This window comes from Thamnophis elegans, chromosome 4, assembly GCF_009769535.1.
Source record: "Thamnophis elegans isolate rThaEle1 chromosome 4, rThaEle1.pri, whole genome shotgun sequence".
Lineage (NCBI taxonomy): Eukaryota > Metazoa > Chordata > Lepidosauria > Squamata > Colubridae > Thamnophis > Thamnophis elegans.
In genome coordinates, this window is record NC_045544.1 from 115,883,889 (window position 1) to 115,907,045 (window position 23,157).

Here is a 23,157-nt window from a genome sequence, read left to right on the forward strand (position 1 = left end):
ATGTAAATGGCCATTCATCTCACTAAAGTTGTATCTACCAGAAGGCAGAGTTCCACTTTTGATGTTCTCCTGCTCCAACATACCTCCCATCCATGGAAGAACTGGACTTTTCCACCAATTCCTTCTATCTAAAAAGCCAGTTAGAAGACATTTCAGGCAGAGCAGGACTTCTCCAGCAAAATGAGGTCTTTTTTCCCTTTGACAGATTGCCAGATCCTTCTTCCTATGTTTTTTTTTTATACTGCATCAGTGTTTCCTTAGTCAGTTCCAACCCAGTTAGACAAGGAATTCTGTTCCTCTTCTGGTGTCCTAATTCTTTATTTCTAGTTCTGTCCGCCCACTTCCAGTACATGCCGCCTAGTCAGTGCTCAAAATGTAGAGATGCCACTTTTCCTCACTCAGTGTAAATTTGCAACTGGTCAAAGTAATATTTAGATTCATCCAAGTTCAAAGGATAGGACAATTTCCCCCTTTCTTAACCCCAGAATAGGATGGGGGGGTTGAGAGTGAAGTGTTTCTAAACCAGGATAAAACCATGCCTATGGCTGACCCTTTTTTTCCCAACACAAGAAAACATTTTAGCCAGCCCTTGATGAGTTGGGGAAAAGCTGCCCTTTGTGGTTTAACACCCCCTCCCCACTTCACAGGGAGTGAAGAACTAGAGCAGGTAGCCTCTGTGAATGATAAATGCTGACGTTTATGAATGAGCGCCCTATGGAAAATTTCACCAACCATGCCTATTAATTTCATTTTTTCCGCCAAAGAAAGGGGTCCAACAGAATCTCTCTTACCCAATGAACCTTGCCAGAATTGCTGTTAGCAAATAACTCACAACTTTATTATCTCCATAAAATGAAAAGCCAAATGCAATAGGGAGAGGAGGAGCATAGAAGGAAGCAAGAAAAAGATGCACGGAGAAAGAAAATTTAGTGAAGCAAAAAAAAAGTCTGCTGGAGACGAGGAAGAAGCATAGGATTGGGGCTGACCGGAACATTCTCCAGTTGCTTCTGTCTTCAAGTGATTTTTCAGTGTTGGCCTGATGGAAAAAAATAAGATACACATCCAGTGGGAAATAAAATGCACCAGAGTGCTCCCCAGCTGATCCAGGTCTTGTGAATGTCCCAGTCAAAGCAAGAAAACTCACTAATGGGCACACTATCCTTTCCTGGTAACAAATCCTCTTCTTTTAATTCCTTTATACACTCAGAAAGCTAAGAATTGGGGGAAGGAAAAAGAGGGTGAACGCTGGGAGAAACTTTGCCAGGGAAAACCCAAAGGCCGAGGAGCAGGAAAGAAGATCCAAAATAGCCAAAGATCAACAATCATAAAAGTAAAGGTAACAGTTCCCCTCGTACATATGTGCTAGTCGTTCCCGACTCTAGGGGGCGGTGCTCATCTCCGTTTCAAAGCCAAAGAGCCAGTGCTGTCCGAAGACGTCTCCATGGTCATGTGGCCATGAAGGTGCATGGAACGCTGTTACCTTCCCACCAAAGGTGGTTCCTATTTTTCTACTTGCATTTTTATGTGCTTTCAAAGAGCCGAGGTGGCGCAGTGGTTAGAGTGCAGCGCTGCAGGCTACTTCAGCTGACTGCAGTTCTGCAGTTCGGCTGTTCAAATCTCACCTGCTCAAGGTTGACTCAGCCTTCCATCCTTCTGAGGTGGGTAAAATGAGGACCCGGATTGTTGGGGGCAATATGCTGACTCTGTAAACCGCTTAGAGAGGGCTGAAAGCCCTATGAAGCGGTATGTAAGTCTAACTGCTATTGCTATTGCTATTGCTAAATGCTAGGTTGGCAGAAGCTGGGTCAAGTAACAGGAGCTCACTCCATTATGCAGCACTAGGGATTCGAACCTCCAAGCTGCCAACTTTTCTGATCGACAAGCTCAGCATCAGCCACTGAGCCACCACGTCCCCTTAAACAGTCATAAGTTACCAGAATTCTGCCCACTTTTTCTGGGTTGGGAAGCAAAATTATTTCCTGCTCCTTTGGAAAAAGTAGAACCTGCTCTATTCCCTTCCTCCAATTCTGGCTGACGGATGTATTTCTTTTCGCTGTGTTTCCACCTCACCCTTTTTCATGTCATTGAAAAAGACTATGATTAAAAGAAGCTAGGCTATTGTCTTCGGTTCCACCACAAAATCGCGGAGGACAAAATCGCGCTCGACTAAAGCGCGCATTTGACGTCATCACAGCGCGACGAAAACATCGCGCTGTGATCGAAAAATGTAAAAATAAAGCGAAAACCTTACCCTAACCCCCCCAAACCTAACCCTAAACCTAACCCTAAACCTAACCCTTAACCTAACCCTAAATCTAACCCTAAACCTAACTGTTAACGTAACGCTAAACCTAACGCTAACCCTTAACCTAACGCTAAACGTAACCCTAATGCTCTAAACCTAACCCTAACCCTTAACCTAACCCTTACCTTTATGTGAATTGGCTTGCTTTAATTTTAATTTTATTTAAATTTTTAATTTTTTTCGTCGCGCTGTGATGATGTCACATGCGCGCTTTCGTCGAGCGCAATTTTGTCCTCCGCGGTTTTGACGGGTCACGATTGTCTTCTCTATAGCACGGTGCCAGGTAAAGCACACAAAAGAATCGACCACATGGTAGAAAATTCCATTCAGATCATCCCTAGAAACTTTCTATGTAAGCATCCCATCAAGAGAACATCTGGTTGTTGGGGCTCATTCCTGAAGATTCCTTTTCAAATTCCTCCTGGCACTCTCATTCTCTGCCAATTAAAGAAACTGTCCAGGAGAAGGGGAGACTTACCCCGAGGTTGTATATTAGGTGGCTTTGGTCTGAATCGAGACAGGTTCTCTCCATCTAGAGAGAGAAAAAGATGCATGACATTAGGATTCTACATTTCACAGCTAAGGCTGAGGTTAACTCAACAGGAAAGGACAGAAGGGCTCAGAACTGTGATTATAAAATAACAAGCGAAAATAGCCCCACTTCCATTATATGTGACTCCATCCCTCAGGCATTATTTTAATCTATTAGCTCACCTGTGCTTAAGTAAGCTAAATATATTAAAATAATTTCTGAGGATGTTTTCTTCTGCAGGTTCTTAATATTGGGTAGATTATAATGAGGACATTTCTAAGAAATCTGGGGCTTAACAGGACAGGTGGGAAGAAAAAATCATTTGGACTTTCTCATCAAGGTCTTGTAGTAGCAAAATCTCAGTGCATCCCTAGGCAGGTCAGAGCTACTCATTACAACCCTACCCAACTCTCATTTCAGCTTTTCAACTCACCTTCTGCTCCTTCAGGCCCCTCCGATCCTTCTGGATGGTCCTCCTCTCCAGCTTCACCACTTCCTTCTGGGATAATTCCTTCAGACTCAGTTTCCTCTCCAGAAATATCTGAAAGGTAAGCAGGGTAGGGGTGGGAAGCAGGCATATGTGAAAATGACAACTTTGTGTTATTCATCTATCTTGAATCTCTAAACACAGATTTTCCAATATGCTTTCTGAACGCTACCATTATGTAGACAGACCTCTGAAAAATATGCTTCAGTTCCCCACACATCAGAGGTGGGTTCCTCCTGACTCGGTCCAGATCAGGCAAACCAGGAGTGGCGGCGATGAGAGGCTCCGCCCACCCACCCAGATACTTCTGTGCATGTGCAGAAGTATCATGTGCGCGCAAAAGCGAACCGGTAGTGCTGGAATTTGCAATCCGCCTCTTCCACACATGATGATTGATTACTGTATAGGTTTTGTATGATTTTCTTCCTAAGTCATACGTGTTCCAAATACATTTTTCAGAAGACAACTCTAAGCTACAAGCAAAAGGGAAACCAAATCCTTTAATCTTTCTGAATAAAGAAAGTCCTTTAGTCTTAGTGTAAATTTGTTGTCCAAATTAATATCCTATCTAGCTCAATTATATCCTTTTACGACATGCAGAAATTCACTTTTAAAAGAGACTGTGATACAAATTTACAACAAAAAAAGTTTAAAGTAAAATAACTTTGTTTTATTTTTCCCAAATACACCAGCATGTAGGACTGCATGTATCACCTGGTTACTGGTCTGTTTTCTGGATTTGCCTAATATGCTAGTTTTATATCTTGTTCAGATATAGACATTAGGGTTTTAGCTTTCTTGGGTATGTTGTCTGAACAAGTCACAAAATTCTTTATTGGGTTGATGTTGCTGTTGATTATTGCACCATGAGCCAAATATGAATTTCCTTCAAACCCCAAACTATATAAATGTTGTGGGTCTGCAGAATTACCTGATTACACATCAGTCTTGCTTTCAAATGCCTGATGTTTAACCACTGAATGGTCCAAAAAACGACTTGTCATTTTATGCTATTTCTACTTAGGAGGCTGAGGGATTTTGTTGAGTCAAGTTCAAAATGGTTTGGGTCATTCTCTTTGAGATAATCTAAATAATTCAATCTATCCCCATCCACCAATAATACCATGGCTCCTTCTTCTCCAGTCTTCAAATATCCTTCATTTCAATGCCCTCTTCCTTAGATACAGACTTTTCCACCCTACATAGTTAAGAGTTAGAGTTTCAATTCCTTAGTGTCAAATACCTTCTTAGACAGGGAATGTGTAAGTTAATGAAAAACTCAAAGAGAATGGCACCCAAATGAAGGAACAGCAGTGGATGCATCCTCTCCCCTCACTCCAGCAAGATGTTTCAATCCAGCCACTCTCACCTGTCTGAAATTCAATAGTTCTCAGCATTTCAGCAACGTGATCTACATTGAGAGAGAAATGGTCCATGTTTTCATAGCCAGACTCAGGCCGGCTACTCATGGATACCTTGGACATGTCTGTGATCCTGCAGAAAATAAGAGGCATGGTGAAATCTATCTGATGCATGTCTCTTTTCACCAAAAAATAAATAGAGATGGGAACCAGCAGTGGGCAAGAAAAGATTCCTTTCTCTCCAAAACTGACAACAGTGTGAATGTGTTTGGCTATTTTTGTCCATTTGGCTTCCAGCAAATAATGAATTGAAGACATCAGCTGAAATGGCTTCCAAAACTGTCCCCATCAAGATCCTGGAAAATGGACAACAGTGTGAATGTGTTTGGCTATTTTTGTCCATTTGGCTTCCAGCAAATAATGAATTGAAGACATCAGCTGAAATGGCTTCCAAAACTGTCCCCATCAAGATCCTGGAAAGTATGCATCCCAGCTGTGCATAGCATTTTGGGGGAATTGAGGAAAAGGCCAGGTATCATGGCTTACTGCTGCCAATTGTGACTTCCATCGAAATGTTCCATAAATGCAAGTAAAGTTAAACTGAGGTAGGGAAGAAGCATAAGCAAGAGCTCCCTATTATTTCAAAACATATAAAGTATTGGTTAATGTTTGTGTAGGATACAAATATTTGAAAGCGATAAGAAAATATGTTTTCTGCTGTTGTTTGTATTGCTCTGTCCTATCGAGAGATTGTGTGGTTTAATCTAAATACTAATTTACAGCAGCATCTTACTGAAAGCAAACAGAAGCTGTTTCTTCAGTCTTGGGCTTAATATTTAGCTGACAAAAATCTATGGTGAGAAAGATTCCCGTGTGACTCAGAAACTGGCTTCCACAATTCTAAGCATGGATATGCTTTGGAATAACATTAACATATCAACCTGAAAAATCTACAGCACTGGCTGTAATCCTGAATCCAGAAGGAATCCCACTGCTGTGGTTGTTTAAGGAGAGGAAGATTCCAATGAGCCTAAACTAACAAATCACAAATTTGTGCGTTTTGGAGAGAGAGACACCAGCCTAACTGGATCAAAGAATCAAGTAGGGATAAATCAGAAGTGAATCTTTCTTTAACATTGCTGTTGATTAACCTGTTAACTATTTTTTCTCTATGTATATAATGTGTGACACATCAGATTGAGTTGCAAATAGATGCGGAAGGGTATAAATCCTGGGCCTGTTTCACAAGAGGGAAAACTATTTTTGTTGCAATATATTTGTACAACTAGGAGTGGTTTTTTTTGTTTTTCTGTCCATTTAACTACAATTTTTAAAATGCTTTTGTCTAGTTTCGTTTTGCCTTTGTTAATTTTTCTTTGCATTTTGTATTTTAATCTTGTGAATAAAATAAAAAATACACAAGAAAAAGTGGATCTCTGATATCTCGTGTGGTGCTGTTGAGTGCCAGTTGGGCCACTGAAGGTTGATATTAAGACTCAAGGCCTGGACTTTTGCTCCTGTTGCTTCTACTCACTTTTTGATCAGCTCCTTTGACTGCTGCAGGAAAAAAAGAGAGAATCTTCAACATCAATGAAGCAGAAAACAAGGATATCCCCAAGTTTTAAACCACTGAATCTTCCAAGTTGCAAGCAGGGTCCTGCTTTTCTCCTCCCTTACCTGTCCATCCTTAAGAAATCTGACAGCATATCCCGCTTCTTGCTGATTGATTTAATCTGGCTCCAGGCTTACCCTGCTCCCCCACCCTGTCCTGTCACACCTGTATGCACCTGCAGATAGAGGGCCATCTGGGGTTCCTCCATGGATTGGATGGCTGACTCAACCAGCTTAGAGGAGACCTCAAGGTGGTCCCCATATTGCCGGATGAGCCCGCGCACCCTTTGGACTTTTTCCTCCTGCTCTCGTCCGATTTCTTGCAACAGCTCTTTTTTGCGTTCCTCCAGGATGCTATACAAAGAGTCAAAGCGCAGACAAAGATGTTGCTTCTGTCGCCGAGCATTATCCTGCCAGGGAGGGAACAGGTGAGCTATTATTTTAAAAGTACTATTTCCACCACAGGTTAAAGTTAACTAAATGGTATCATGAGGTCAATAAGTACTGCAAGTGTATGTTTTCCTGCTTTGCCTCTTATTTGCTCCCAGAAGGCTCCAACTTTTCTCCAACTTTCATACGGGAGAAAGAAGGAAGCTTACAGGTAGCCCTCAGCTTATGACCACAGTTGAGTCCAACATTTTCATTGCTAAGCAAGGTAGTTGTTAAGTAAGTTGCACTCCATTTTTCAACCTTTTTGGCCAAGTTGTTAAGCAAATCACTGCAGCTGTTAAGTGAATAAATAATACCAGTTGCCAAGCACCTGAATTTTGATCATGTGGCCATGGGGATGCTGCAAGAGTAGTAAGTGTGACAACCAGTCATAAGTCACATTTTCAGTGCCATGGTAACTTTGAAGAGTCACTAGGTCAGTGTTTCTCAACCTTGGCGACTTTAAGTCCTGTGGACTTCAACTCCCAGAATTCCCCAGCCAGCTGGCTGGGGAATTCTGGGAGTTGAAGTCCACAGGACTTAAAGTCGCCAAGGTTGAGAAACACTGCACTAGGTGAATAATTGTAAATCAAGGATTACCTGTATTGGCAAATCCTGAAGAAATTAACATCGCTTGAGAGCATCCCAAAAAACAATGCTCACCTCAATAGTTTTACAGATCTCTTCCATCTGGGTGATGATGGCTTGGATACGGTCATTCCCTGCCACTAACATGGCAATGCCATCACTCAGCTCCCCCTGCAAAAATAGGAAGGTGACACTTAATGAGCTCAAATTACTTACCGGTATGTAAATGCAATGGTTCCACCACAAAACCGCGGTCGACTAAAGCGCGCTCGACGAATCCGCGTACCTGACGTCATCACAGCGCGACGAAAAAAGCACGCTGTGAGCGCTAAAGCTAAAATTAACCCCTAAACCTAAACCTAACCCCCGAAACCTAATCCTAAACCTAACCCTAAACCTAACCCTAAACCTAACCCTTAACCTAACCCTAAACCTAACCCTTAACCTAACCCTAAACCTAACGCTAACCCTTAACTTAACCCTAAACCTAACCCTAACGCTTAACCTAACCCTAAACCTAACCCTAACCCTTAACCTAACCCTAACCCTAACCCTAAACCTAACCCTTACCTTAACGTGAATCGGCTTGCTTTCAAAGCACGTTTTAAAGCGCCCTTTTTTCTCCGCGGTCGCTGTTGTCGCGCTGCTGATGACGTCAGGTACGCGCTTTAATCGGGCGCGCTTTAGTGGACCGCGGTTTTGTCGTGCCACGAATGCAATGATTGAAATCTGACATAAAGCCTGTCATGCCTTAGCAAATATACAAGCTTACTGTAATAGACATATTGTAATGCTTAGATCACATTACATACTAAGGAAATATTCCAAATCACAAACTATTCAAATTCATTTGAGACTTGAAATGTCTCACTGGAAGATACAGAGGCTAGACTCTGAGGCGAAGCCTTGATGAGCTATAGACTCATAGGCTGCATGAACTTATCTTGTGGCTCATCAGGGCTTAGTCTCAAAATCCATTTCCTCCAAAGTCTAGCCTCTATGTAGGTCTTCAAGAAGAGAGGAAAGTGACAGTGCAGGGCCCATGGACATGTTTCTGCTTCTATTGCATGATTGTGCAGCCAACATAATGACTAACCGGTCAGATGGAGTAATTTTAGGGAATCTTTTCCCTCTTGAGATCAAGGAAGAGGATAATGCAAGTCATAAGGCAACTGAAAGCCCCACCCTGGATGGGCTCTACTCCAAGAAAACAAGGAAGAAGTAGGGAGGGAAGTAGCAGAGAAGTAGAACAGCCCCAATCAACACTACCTGGTGCTCATGAGCCAGGCGTTTTCCTCCACACCCATAAACACACCTGATGCATGAATAGGTCATTTATGGTGCTAGCAATTCCTCTGTGTGCCAGCTAACTTGGAAACCAACATTCTAAGCCATAATATCAGGCCAGGATCACAATAATGTTAACTGCTAAATTGGGCACCAGCATCTAACATGTGTAACATGTTTCTCCCCCACAAAACTCAAACTGCCCAACTCAGGGTTTTGCTCTAGTTGTCCCAAATAGAAACTATGAGTAGAAAGAAGGCAGGACCTTCTCCTTTCATTTCCCTTCTTTCTCTCCCCACCATCACTCCTTGTACCTTTTGGCGCTTATAAACGTTGGTCAGAGGAGCCACTTCACAGTCTTTGTGGGCTCCGAAGACTTTGCACATAGAGCAGGTTGGAACCTCACAGGTCAAGCAGTATATGTTGATCTTTTCCTCTTCATGTTCTTCACACATCAGCTGCTGCTCTGCCTTGGCATGGAGAGGCCTGGCCACAACATAAACAGAGATTGAGAGGGATGTTGAATCCCCGGAAAATGACCTATCCTGGCTCAAAACCTTTCTAGTTTTCTTAAGGTCATCATGTCAAATGAGAACAGATGTGCTCCTTTTTGAAATATAGTGCAGCATGCCAAGAGGTCCAATTTTTATTTCCAAAGGAAAATACTTTAGCTCTTAGTGTTCCAAACAGAAGTTTAGGTGAAAGTGGGCAGATGGAGATGGATTTCAGCTTGGTTCCAAAAAAGACATACAGTGATCAAGAGACAACCAAGCCATTGGTTCTACCATCAACACCTAGCTACCATGATTCTTCCTTTGGCTAGTGGTAGCAATACAATGTTAATAGCTTTTATGTGATTCAAATTATTGATGAGATTAGCCATTTTCTTGGTACTGCGTCAGCGGTGGGATTTATTTACCTTCCCTACTGGTTTGCAAATGTGAGCGTGTGCGTGCGTGCACTTCACTCACATGTGCCACATCTGTGCATGTACACCGCCTTCTGTGCATGCGCAGTGCTTGCTCATTACATCAGGGTGGGTGGGCGGAGCCTCCCGCAGCTGCCGCTACAGGTTCGCCTGGAGAGAACTGGCTAAATACACCTCTGCACTGTGTTTAGATTAGGTTAGGCATTTAGAGAATTATATTCTTTGTAAGTGCATAAAAAAGAACCAAATCCAAAGGCAATTTTGAAGATCACAATGTCAGGGGAACAGTCTTTTGAAGGAGCACCCAGATGGGCTCTTCTCTCACCTCCTTGCCCAGCATTTTGTGTAAGCCTTGGGGTAGGTGATGAGTTCCATTGAGGACATAGTAAACTAGATACGTATATATGAAGGATCAGAGATAATATTACAGATCAGCTGCCAGAGGTTGAATTCTGGCCAGCAAAATCTCTCTGGAGACAAAGAGATTGCCACATCAACCAATGTGGACATATGCTCCTCATGGGTAAACTGCAGCAACTAAGATTTCTTCAGTTAGCTCATAAGTCGGGTGGCTGGGAATTGAGGGATTTCCATAAAGCTCACCGCCACAATATAGTCTATATCTGTGATGGCGAACCTATGGCACATGTGCCACAGGTGGCACCTGGAGCCTTCTCTGCGGGCACGTGAACCGTCGCCCAGCTCAGCTTCACCGCACATGCACGTGTGCCTCCCGCCAGCCAGCTGATTTTGGGGTCTCTGCCACGCATGTGGGTGGGGCACGTGCATGCCTGGGGATAGAGGGGTCACGCGCACATGCATGGGGGGGGCGGGGGGACCGCAGGGGGGTATTCCCCCATACCCCGATTTTGGTCCCAGGAGGCTTCAGGAAGGCCTGCTAGGCCCAAAACGGGCCGTGGGGAGAGAGTGCGGTACCCCACCCATGACCCATTTTTGGTCCCAGGAGGCTTCAGGGAGGCCTGCTAGGCCCAAAATGAGACACGGGGTGGTGGTGTGTGTGTATGTGCGGGGGTAGTAGTGGGGTGTCACACATTGATGCATAGGGGTACGGGATGAATGGGGTGTATGTCATACATGCATTGCATTGTGGGTAGGTGTTTTCAGCACACAAGGACAAAAAGGTTAGCCATCACCGGTCTATATTATGGACACAAAGTTCTGCCAAGGCTCATTTCTTAAACATTTATGGAAATTGCTTTTTTACTGCTTTTCAACTATTAAGAACCTTCTGATCGAAAGGTCTTATAACATGCACTTGGGGGAGTTCCCTTTAATCCTCAACAAAATAAGTTTCAAAGATAAGCTTAAGAACAAAAGAATTGTTGTGGGGGGAGGGAGGGATAATCAGCAGAACAGCAATTAGAATGTTATACAGTGAATGGACTAAAGGTACAGATGGATTTGAAATCAGATTTTGAAATTTGTTACAAGAATCCTTCCCATGAGAAAATTCTGTGTTTTTAAATTCTTAAAAGAAAATACAATAAGACGGGAGCTTGAGGGGACTCTAGAGGAAACCAAAGGCAACTAAAGATTACAATTAAAAATTACAATTGACTTACTCACACAGAATAGCAATAGCACTTAGACTTACATACTGCTTTACAGTGTTTTACAGCTTTCCTTAAGCGGTTTACAGAGTCAGCATATTGCCCCCAACAAAGTGGGCCCTCATTTTACCAACCTCGGAAGGATGGAAGGCTGAGTCAACCTTGAGCCTGGTGAGATTTGAACTGTTAAATTGAAGGCAGCCGGCAGGCAGCAGAAGTAGCCTGCAGTACTGCTCTCTAATCACTGTGCCACTGCGATTCAGAATGGTGTAAAATACAAAACAACATTAAACATATCAAAGGATATTTTTGAACAATGGATGCAGAAATTAATTTTAGGAGTGTCTGCCACTATAGATAGACTGTGTTCAGATATTATGGAAGAGGAACAAGATGAACTGGACAAGATTGATATCAATCTAGAAGTGGATTTTAAAATAATTCAAAAAAGATATGAAAAAATATTACATTAGATATACAAATTAATTCAGTTTTTCAATAATTAAAAGGGATGTATAAATGGCAAATAAAAAACAACTTGGATACATTTCTTATATTGGAATTACAAAACAGACCTGAAGGATTTTATGAGAAGCAACAAAGAAAAAAAAACAAGCCATAGGACATTGATGGGATTATAGATAGTTAAAAATAAAAGGAATGGAATAGAGGGTTTCTTTGATCAAAGTTAAAATAGATTTGTTATTTTTTATAATCTTTAATGGATTTCTGCTGACTAGGACTGACTGCCAAGATTTAAGGATATACAATATTTATAGATAAAATGGATTTCTCTGATCAAGGTTAAAAGAGATAAATTGTCATTTCTGGTAATCCTTAGTAGACTTTTGCTAACCAAGACTGAATGATGAGGCCAAAGGATTTGTTATATGTACGAGACGAAGTATGGAATGAAGAAATTGTTTGTTGTGTTTTAAGAGGTGATAAATTATTAAAATTGTTTGTACTGATTATGACAAGAGGGGAAGGGGCTTGTTTATATTTTTCTTTTTTCTTTGCTGTATTCTTATTTTTTTTCTTTTTCTACATTTTTTATTTTTCCACTCTTTTAAGTTCTGGTAGTCAGTTTTTATAGAATTGTAATGCTTAATGAAATTATTTTTAAAAAGAAAACCTTGTAATACGTCATTAACATGACAAAGGGGGGGGCAGAGATATGCCTTCATTTTTTTCAAAAATATCACATATTATGTTGTATCATTATTATTACTGCTTTCTCCCTTTTTTTGGAATAGTGTATGAAAGAGAAAATATTTGCAAAAGTGAGAGGAAAATTTTGCTTGCCAGGAATGTGAAAGAAGCCTAACCTTTAAACTGGTCTTGCCACCAGAGATTATGAATACAATAATCCAGTAATATTGAAATACTATGCAAATACAGAACTGAGAAATGATATCAGTATTAACACACCTTTCTGAAAAACAAGTTCTAGCTTTGGAGAGATGGCTCTATCTAACTTTCACAGACTTTGAACTCTGCTCTAGAAAGAGCAGGGGTGGGCTGCTACGGATTTGCTCAGGTTCGGGAGAACCTGTAGCTAATATTATGGCCGGTTCGGAGAACCTCCAAACCCCACCATGCCCTTCCCCCGTCACCCCCCCCCCAGGAGTCTCCACGCGGCCCATTTTGCATGCGAGGTCAGTGCAGGGCCCACATGGAGGCTTGGGGAGGGGAAAAATGGGCCTCCCGCTGTGGTGTAGGAGGTTCAACATGGTCATGCCCACCCAGCAACCAAGCAGAGAATCCATTGCTGAAATTTTAGAAGCCCACCCCGAGAAAGAGCCAACAATGTATTAGATGTACTGGTTGATACACATCCAGATGTATTAAGTAGAAAAATGCTTATGAAAGCAAGAAAAGCATTTAAGAAGATGAGGAGGAATTAGGAAGGATAAAACCTGAGAGCTTCAGCCAAGGATTCAATCTGTGACAGGCCTTGAGGGAGGAAAGAGAGTTGAAGTGATCAGAAGGAAAATTCTGGTTCTGCTTCTTCATTTGGAACACAAAGATTTTGAAGCAACAGAAGTGTGTGAGCACACACACATCTTAGGTACAGAATGACTACCACCAAGTATTGAAACAGAAATTATGGGATTCTACACGTAACTCACCGAGAGGATTCTTGCTTGTAGATATCAATTATGTTTTCCACCAAAAGGTTGCGCTGCAAGCCATAAACTCCATGCCGGTCCAGCACCACTTCATGCCTACAGGATGGGCACCGGAATCGGCCTCCTGAGGACACTGAAGTAGATCCACGAGATTGCCACAGGGGGTTGGAGGCCTGGCAAGGAGGCGATGGGAAAGTTGAGATTTTTTCTGAGGTTCAGTGCTACTTACTTACCCATTTGTTAGAAATGTGGCTCTTCTAGGAATCAGTAATAGAAACCCAGGAAGGCATTTGAACACCAACGACATTCCTCTGTCCCAGGACAGGTCATGCAAATAGGTCCTCTACCAGCTACTATTACAAGAGTTGGCAACTGCAGAGATCACTGCTATAGGCAGACATTGGCAAATGATTATTCCCAGCCATCCCATGTCCAACTTGCCAGAGTAACTCACCATATGCATAGCATAATAACTCCTTCTCCAACTCACATGTGAGTTCTAGGTTATATTCAGACAGCTGGATGATGATTTAGTGACTAAGAAGTGCAACAGTTAAATGGGACAACCTCACTCCTTCAATAGGGCTCTTAAAAGTTTGGATAAAATGAGGGCACTTGAAGAAAGAGGTCCTCTAAATAATAAATAAACATCTAAATTAGATTACATCCCATCTCCGCCCTGAGGGCAAATTGCTCCCTGCTTTGGTCTCCATCTTGGTCACTTTAATTTTAGCTAAATTTGAATTTTAAGATATCTATCCATTTATTCATTTCAATGTTTTATATGGCATTTTTATTCAATGTTGGTAAGCTGCCTAAAATCATCTTTGTTGAGATGGGCAGCATGTAAGATAGATAGATAGATAGATAGATAGATAGATAGATAGATAGATAGATAGATAGATAGATAGATAGATAGATAGATAGATAAACTATAAAAACAAGTAAACAAATAGGAACATTCTTAGAAACATTTTAATGCAAATTTTATTTTTGTTTTTTCTATTTTAGCTTTTGAAGAAATTTTATAAAATGTATTTTTTTAAAAAATAAAATCCTAGTCTGAAAATCACAACTGTTGTTGTTTACACTGAAAACTCTTGGATGTCACACGGGGCCTTCGGGGGTCAGTTGGCTTCTATAGACTCTCCTGCTCCAATATTAGAGCAAAGAGCATTGAAGTGAAACTTGAGCCAGGAAACAGATTTCTTCGGAATAAAAGCATTGATTTGTCAGTTTGAGTTCTGTAAGTAATTTTGTAGGTAAAATACATTACATTAAAATACATACTCCATTTAATTCAAAGGAACAAATTAATACATTTTTTCTTCTGAAGGAAAGACATTGAAAGAGTGCTGTAGGCCTTTATCCAATGCAAGACACAGTTCAATCTTTTTTTATAAATTAATATGTTGAGGGCCTATTTAAATGCATGAAAACTTTGTGTAGAGTTTCCTTACTTGTGAATGCTATACCAGGGACAGCCCTTTGGGGGGGCGGGATGGGGGAAGCAAGAAGTCAATTCATTGTATTTTAACACAATGTAGTTAAAAGTGTTTCCAGCCTAAGCAGGAGGTTGGACTAGAAGACCTCCAAGGTCCCTTCCAACTCTGCTATTCTATTCTACTCTATTCTATTCTATGTGAATTAAATGCAATGAGTATAAGAATGTTCCATATATTCATTTTTCCCTAGTTGCATTAAAAAGCAACATTCAGAAGATCTTTAACCTAGAGATTGAGCAAGAAACTGTCATCAAAGTGGACCTTCACACAGATGAGAAGAACAGATGATACTAGAGAAGACAGAATTATGATTCAAGGAGTTATTGCGTAGACAAGGAATTAAGGTCCCAACCAAGAGTGAAATTTACCAGATCTTTAAAGTACTGCATTTAGGTGTAAATGAATAAAGTCATAAGCAAATGGGGATTTGGTTTGGTAAAAGCGCCAAGGATGAGTAGTAAAGTCACACATCTGCTTTAAAAGATTATTGTGTGTCCAGATCACAAACCAGTTCTATTTTGTTGCTTGGGGTGCATTTCAAGAAGAAGGCAGCATATTTGAACAGATTAAAAAAAGTCAACTTTGAAAGAATTGGGCATATTTATATAAGGAAGCAAAAACAAAAAAAGCTAGCACTGCTTCCTGCAACACACCGAATTTGGCTTATTAGTAGAGTGAACCAAACAAAAGTTCAAAATCTTACACAATATATTTTATGTATGGCCTCTAGGTGGCACTGGTCATGCACAGATTATTCTTCCTCTGCAAAGAAGTAGTCTTACTCTCCTAATTAACATTACTTTTTTCCTTATTTTTGTAAAAGTGCAAAACATGCACTTTTGTTAGTTTTGTTAAAAATTGTTTTGCTTAGTGAATTTAAAGACTATAGCTTGGTGTCTGGCCTTTAGAGATATCCTAGATCAAGGGTCTCCAATCTTGGCCACTTTAAAACTTGTGGACTTCAACTCCCAGAACTCTGGGAGTTAAAGTCCACAAGTTTTAAAGAGGCCAGGGTTGGAGACCCCTGCACTAAATTGCTTAGTTTTCTCAGAAAAGGGTTTACTTTTTTGGCCTTAAAGGGATCCCACAACTCAGATGGTGTTGATGGGTATGTACACAACAGGTTTTAAAGAATCAAGATTTAGATTTTCTAGAATTTTCTAGATACAGAATCCTAGCAAGGATGGTAAGCATGGCATTCCTTACTAGAATCCATCAATAAACAATGCCAGCTAACCACTTTTTCTGTTGTGTCCCCATAATGTGGCTTTCATCTCACACACCACCCATACTCTAGGCAGATTTCAATTGTTGTTTGCTGTAGAGTGTTCCCTTTTAAGTCAGGAAGAAAAGCCCTGGCTGTTTTACTGTGTGTACAATTGACTTGCAACCACAATTGGGACCTTGATTGTTAAGTGAGTACACCCAACATTATGACCTTGTTTACCATGGTTAGTAAGCAAATCACTGAATTGCTTGGCCATTAAGCAAATCCTGCATCCGTCATTGACTTTGCTTGTTGGAAGTCAACTGGGAAGGTGCGAAATGGCAATCACATGACCCTGGGATGCTGCAACCATCATAAATAAAGTGTCCAAAGTTTGATCACGTGACCAAAGAGATTTTGTGGTGGCATAAGTGCAAGGACTGGTCGTATGTCACTTTTTTCAGTGATTTGTAACTCTGGACAGTTTCTAAACAAGTGTTTGCAAGCCGCGGGATATCTGTATTGCACAAAATGTTCTAAATCTGATTTATTTTTAGAGGTAAAAGATGCCTTTAATCTTATATGTCAGGTGTCACCAAACTTGGCAACTTTAAGACTTGTGGACTTCAACTCTCCGAATTCTCCAGCTGCTATGCTGGCTGGAAAATTATGGGAGTTGAAGTCCACAAGTCTTAAAATTGCCAAGTTTGAGGATCTCAGTTATGCGTAGCATCTGAACCTGTTCAGATGGCCCTCAATCTCTCCCAGTGAGCTACAGAAAGCTGTATTAATTTTAAAAATGGTACAGAACTTTCTTGGGATAGCAAATGCAAAGCGCTAACCTACTAAGCCACCATTCTATCAATACAATATTACTTCTTAAAGGCCAGACACACCAGGAACCATCCTCCTCCAACAATAGTAATTTTTTTGCAGGAAAGCAGTGGGCAAGCTTATGCCATTTGCCAGGCTTGGCTCAAATCAAAGAATTATCACCCAAGCATATTTCTTCTTGATGAAAGTGATCGCTTTCAGAAACTATACAACTAAGTACCTCCTGGACTCAGGATTGACATCATTTGTCAGTGTCAAGGCTCAGTTTTAAAACAAAATAAAGACTCTCTGAGCTAGTGAAAAATGCCTTTCAGCATTAAGTACAGTATTTTTCAGAGTATAAGATGAAGCAGAATATAAGGTTTTGAACAGGCAATTTTTTAAAAAAGTAGGTAGGTAGGTAGAGGGATAGCGAGGGAGGGAAAGAGAGTGAAATACAGTAGATAGGTAGGGAGAGAGAGGAGGTAGGTAGATAGGTAGGTAGGTAGGTAGATAAAGATATAAAGATATAAAGATATAAAGATATAAAGATATAAAGATATAAAGATATAAAGATATAAAGATATAAAGATATAAAGATATAAAGATATAAAGATATAAAGATATAAAGATATAAAGATATAAAGATATAAAGATATAAAGATATAAAGATAGATAGATAGATAGATAGATAGATAGAGAGAGAGAGAGAGAGAGAGAGAGAGAGAGAGATACAATACAATACAATACAATACAATACAATACAATACAATAGCAGAATTGGAAGGGACCTTGGAGGTCTTCTAGTCCAACCCCCTGCCTAGGCAGAAAACCCTATACCACTTCAGACAAATGGATGTCCAACATCTTCTTAAAGACTTCCAGTGTTGGGGCATTCACAACTTCTGGAGGCAATTTCTGTTCCACTGTTTAATTGTTCTCACTGTCAGGAAATTTCTCCTCAGTTCTAAGTTGCTTCTCTCCTTGATTAGTTTCCACCCATTGCTTCTTGTTCTACCCTCAGGTGCCTTGGAAAATAGTTTTGACTCCCTCTTCTTTGTGGCAACCCCTGAGATATTGGAACACTGCTATGTCTCCCCTAGTCCTTCTTTATCTTAAACTAGACATACTCAGTTCCTGCAACCGTTCTTCATGTTTTAGTCTCCAGTCCTCTAATCATCTTTGTTGCTCTTCTCTGCACTCTTTCTAGAGTCTCCACATCTTTTCTACATCGTGGTGACCAAACCTGAATGCAGTATTCCAAGTGTGGCCTTACCAAGGCATTATAAAGTAGTATTAACACTTCACATGATCTTGATTCTGTCCCTCTATGCAGCCTAGAACTGTGTTGGCTTTTTTGGCAGCTGCTGCACACTGCTGGCTCATATTTAAATGGTTATCTACTATGACTCCAAGATCCCTTTCACAGTTACTACTGTTGAGCAAGGTACCACCTATACTGTACCAGTGCATTTCGTTTTTGTTGCCTAAATGTAGAACCTTACTCTTTTCACCATTGAATTTCATTTTATTAGATAGTGCCCAATGTTCAAGTTTGTCAAGATCCTTCTGTATCTTTAGCCTATATTCTGGAGTATTGGCTATTCCTGCCAGCTTGGTGTCATTTGCAAATTTGATGAGTTCCCCATTTATTCCCTCATCCAAATCATTGATGAAGATGTTGAAGAGTACTGGGCCCAAAAGATAGATACAGTAGGTAGGGAGAGAGAGAGAGTGTGTGTGTAGGTAGGTAGGTAGGTAGGTAGGTGGATAGAGACAGAGAGAGAAATAGAAAGAGAGAGAGAGAGAGAGAGAGAGAGAGAGAGAGAAATACAGTAGATAGGGAGAGAGAGAGAGTAGGAAAGTTAGTAGGTAGAGGGATAGAGAGAAAGAGAGAGAGAGAGAGAGAGAGAGAGAGAAATATGGTAGATAGGGAGGGAGGGAGAGAGAGTAGGTAGGTTAGTAGGGAGGGAGGGAGAGAGAGAAATACAGTAGATAAGTAGGGAGAGAGAGAGAGTAGGTAGGTACGTAGGTAGATGGAGGGGGGAGAGAAATATAGTAGATAGGGAGAGGGAGGGAGGGAGGGAGGGAGGGAGGGGAGAGAGAGAAATACAGTAGTGCTGGAGAAGGGAATCGCTGACAATCTACAGCACCTAAGACTTTGTTTCTGTTGGCACAGCACTTGATCAATGTAATTCTCATCAATCAGTTAAAGAACTTTCCAAAAGGGAAAAAAAGTTTTTACACTCTGCAAACCTTCCAAAAATGGCCCGTTTTTCGCAAAAACTGGTCCTTTTTTTTTTTTTTTTTAAAGGCATGAATAGCCTTGGGAGGGCTTGCAGAGTTGCTCCTGGGGGGTGGGGAGGTCAAAAATGAGCAAAAAAACAGCCTGTTTTTTTGTCAAAAAAAATTGCATGCCGAGCCTTATGGAAGCCTATAGAGTGCTGCTGGGGACTGGGGGGTGGAGGCAAAAAAAAAAGGCCAATTTTTCTCTCATTTCTGCCCTTCCCAGCCCCCAGGAGCTCTCTGAAAGCCTCCATAAGGGTATGCACAGCCATTTTGGTGAAGGGGGCAGAGCTTCGGGAAGCAAAAAGTGTGGTAATCAATGTATGACGCATCCAGATTTTCAGCCCCTTTTTTGAGGAAAAAAGGTGCATCTTATACTCCGAAAAATATGGATAACTATAGTGTCTTCCCCTCTCAGAGTTTTAGAACTGTTGTCTTAGAAATCACTTGGATAGCTTTCCATTAGGAAGCTATCTGATTTAGATCAATTATGGCATCCCTAACAAATGTTTGTCTCCATTGAAAGAAAGCCTACCGCAGGGGTGTCAAACACGCGGTCTACAGGCAGGATGCATCACGTGGTGGCCACACCTACCCCGGTTTAGCGAAGGGGAAAAAAGTTGTCACGTAACGACAACATGACGCCATGAGTTTGACACTCCTGGCCTATCACAATGAAATAACTCTCACTAGAATATTTCTCCTCAGGTTGAGTTAAAAGATCTATGACATCATAACAACCAGCCCATTACTTCAAAAGGTCTGCTCCATTTTGTGTGATAAATCATTACATACTATATTTGCAGACATTATAAATCTCCCCATATCCTTTATTCTCTCCAAGCTACTTTGCTCTTTCCATCGTTTTTGTAGAACATAATTTCCACATTTGTTAAACCACCCTTTCTTCTCATCTGGAAGGGCTACAGTTGGTCATGGTCTTATTTTCCGTTCTGTTGCCCCCTGGTAAAAGTGACTGCATTTGCTTAATATCAGTGGTGTATTACCTATTAAGCAGATTAAGCACGTGCTTAGGGCACCAGGCAAAAGGGGATACCACAAAGTTGATAAAGAAAAAAAAGCAATGAAGATTTGTACAGTATGTACAAAGGGGGTGGGGGGCACCAAGATTTGTCAGTGCTTAGGGCACCAATGGGCCTTAATCCGCCACTGCATAATATAGGCTAGTTATAAAGTTTAGTTTCTTGTGAGTTAGCAGGATTCACAGACTTTATCCATCTGAGTGCAGTATTGTGTGAATCCAGAAAAGGAATTATAAATTTTTATCCTATATTATTTTTACTAATAACTCAAGGCAGCGAACATATCCAACACACTTTCCTTCTTCTATTCTCCCCACAACAACTCTGGGAGGTGGGTTGGGTTGAGAAATGATGACTGGCCCAAAGTCACCTAACTGGGTTTCATGGCTAAGACATGAACTCAAGATGCCCTGCTTTTGAGCCTGGTGCCTTAACCACTAGACCATACTGTCTCTAAGTTCAGCATAGTTGTATAAATGTAGTCAATGTGTAACTAAATGAGACTGAAGACACTTCCTTTGGTTAAAACTTTCATTGCCCACCTCCTGTTACACTTTCTTTAGATCCTAGCCAAACTGTGTAATAAAACAAGTGATAATTGCAGCGGTCTCCTACTTAGACAACTCACAAAAATCATCATACGCAAATCCTACTTTAATCAGTAAGATATCCCCCCCCCCTTCCTATATATGTTCCATTTCATCATCCAGCTCTCGTTCCATTTCTGGTTCTTTTTTGTATTAGCCATGTGGGTACAGGGCAAATGGGGTTATCTCATTGTTAATGGCTCCAGAAGGTTGGAATGTATAGAAAATGTACTGTAGGAAGAGGCATTTCATTGCATCAATTTTATTCCCTGCACTGATGATACATATAAAGGCAACAGACCCCCTCCTCCTTCAGGCCTGCTTGTAATGGCCTCTCCAGGCCGATACAAGGTGTCGCCATTCTATCCTGAATTTCACAACCAGTCTTGTACTCCTCCCATTTTGGGGGGCCTGATCAACACAACACACGTCTTTCCTATCCCTTGCCTTCCAAACCCTCCCTTAAACAACAAACACACTGGCCTAAATACTCCAGTCCTTTTCCACAAAACAAGATGTAACTGGCATTGCAATTATTCATGCTTCTAAATTCTCTATTGCTCCTCCATTCCCCCCTCCCCACTGGCATTTTTAAGTTTTGGGAGGCAGATATTTCCCTTTATTTATGTTACTCAAGAAGCATCATGAATATCAATGGGTATGTATAAGCAGATAGTACACCATAACGTTTATTACGTAATTATCATAAAACTCCTTCACTCAGAAATGGCTCAGATTTTAGAAAGGAATCACCCAGATCGACCTGAATCCCTTTCATCTTATGCTTATCCAGAGCAGATTCCTGGGCTTCTTGCTCACCTGAAAAATGTCGTTGGCACACTTACGACAGAGGTTGTGTTGGCAGGGTAGGATGACCACTGGTTTGGTGAACATCTCCAAACAGATGGGGCAGATAAGCTGCTTCTCCAGGTTATCCATGCTCTGTGAAGTCCCCAGCATCGGCTTGAAGCCCACGGCAAAGTTCATCCCCGCAACACCGATTCTTGCCCACAGCACACTCCAATGGGCTGGATGGATGACCCCCTCAGCTTTCCCTAAGTCTCTATGCCTGTCTTGCCAATCTCTTCTCTCTCTGCCTTGTTCTGCCTGCCTATTTCAGCTCTCCTCCTTTGGCAGTGCTGGCCTCTCTCTCTTTCCTGGCTTTTACACCTTGGCCTCTTCTTATTTTACTTCCACTTGGGGAATTTCCCTCCGTCCACCAAGCTTGCTTCTCTTTTTCTAGTTTGCCTGTCCAGATCTTGACTTCTTTCTGACATCATTCCCTCTCCTGAGCCTACAGGGCTATTTTTAGTAAGCCACATGACCCTAATGGAATCCCAGCTGCCATTTTTGTCTCAGTAAAGGGTGCTGGGGGGGGCAAAGCAACAGCTGTCAACGGGATCAGGTGACACTTAGTCATTACTCCACAACAAGCTATGACACCTTCAGAAGATGGCTGGCTGACTGGGGGGAAGCAGCCAGCGGCATACTCGTGTGCTACATCCAAAACTGTAAGATTCAAGTATTGATGGGGAAAAGAATTAAATCTTTTCACATATTGGATAAAAATAAAGACCTTCCACTAAAGTATAACCAGATGTCAGGTAACTGACTGGAACCAGATAACAATTCAAATTGCAAGCGTCTACTAAGGAATAAAATGAATTCTCTTATTTGTATTTCTTCAGACAGGTTCCATGAAATATTGCAAACAGAGTTTGCAATTATGAAGTCAAGGAATGCTGTGAATATGTAAGTGGCTGCTCAGTCTCTTTTTTTTTGCAAGTGCAGTTAAGGTGTTGGCTCTTGGTTTGATTGTACTTGACACATTAAGCAGCATACTCTTCTCAACATTCAAAACGAATCATCAAAATATTAAGGGGAAACATGTAAGATTACAATAGACTTAAAGGTAACTCCCATAAACACTTTGCAAAATAAACAAGTCTTACAACTTTGACATTCAAAGCAATTTATAGCCATTAGCCAAGGATACTTAAAAAACCATTGCTTTGAATCACACTAACCAGTCTTAACAACATAAATATCTAAACCAGCCTTGCAGATCCTGGAACCTTCCAAACAGGATTTCCAGCAGTCACAATCCAGATTTGGATGGTTTCCAACTGGGGTTGGAGCAATAAGGCTGCTTAAAAATAATTGGGACCTTTACTATAAAGAAACAGAAATCGATATTGTGTACTCTTACTCATTAAAATGGACAGTGTGTAGTTTGGGAGGAAAGTATTCTCTGCTAATTACACAATCATTTTAAGCCTCTTTATCTGAATAAACGTTTTACTGGGAAACTACGTAGAAATTCAGGCTATATATTACTAATTATATTTCCCAAAGTTTTTATTACTAACTGGCTTAAATGTAAGCTGACTTCAATTGTAAAGCCTGGTGGATGGATGGAATAAACATTTGAGTAATTAGGTTCAGTATATAGGACAATTTTATTTTTGTATAGGTTCTTTCTTCT

General features: G+C 41.0%; 1 protein-coding gene across 1 annotated transcript; it reads right to left on the minus strand.

Annotated features, from left to right (window-relative positions):
* Nucleotides 1-816: 816 nt before the first annotated feature.
* Nucleotides 817-22,337, minus strand: TRIM54 (tripartite motif containing 54). The gene is made up of 10 exons (XM_032217145.1): nucleotides 21,492-22,337; nucleotides 13,232-13,404; nucleotides 8,915-9,086; nucleotides 7,389-7,484; nucleotides 6,473-6,706; nucleotides 6,220-6,242; nucleotides 4,694-4,818; nucleotides 3,271-3,378; nucleotides 2,784-2,837; nucleotides 817-1,036 (listed from the first exon to the last, which is right to left on the minus strand). Exons 1-10 carry the CDS (start codon nucleotides 21,657-21,659, stop codon nucleotides 1,026-1,028), a joined length of 1,164 nt encoding a protein of 387 aa, XP_032073036.1. The 5' UTR covers nucleotides 21,660-22,337; the 3' UTR covers nucleotides 817-1,025.
* Nucleotides 22,338-23,157: the final 820 nt, after the last annotated feature.

Bases quoted from the DNA above. Each gene is read 5' to 3' on its own strand.
- TRIM54 (XM_032217145.1), bottom strand. From the start codon at position 21,659: ATGAACTTTGCCGTGGGCTTCAAGCCGATGCTGGGGACTTCACAGAGC. The intron at 13,405-21,491 runs GTGAGCAAGAAG...CCTCCTTGCCAG, and splicing joins GTGCCAACGACATTTTTCAG to GCCTCCAACCCCCTGTGGCA. The intron at 7,485-8,914 runs GTACAAGGAGTG...CTATTTTTGCAG, and splicing joins ACGTTTATAAGCGCCAAAAG to GGGGAGCTGAGTGATGGCAT.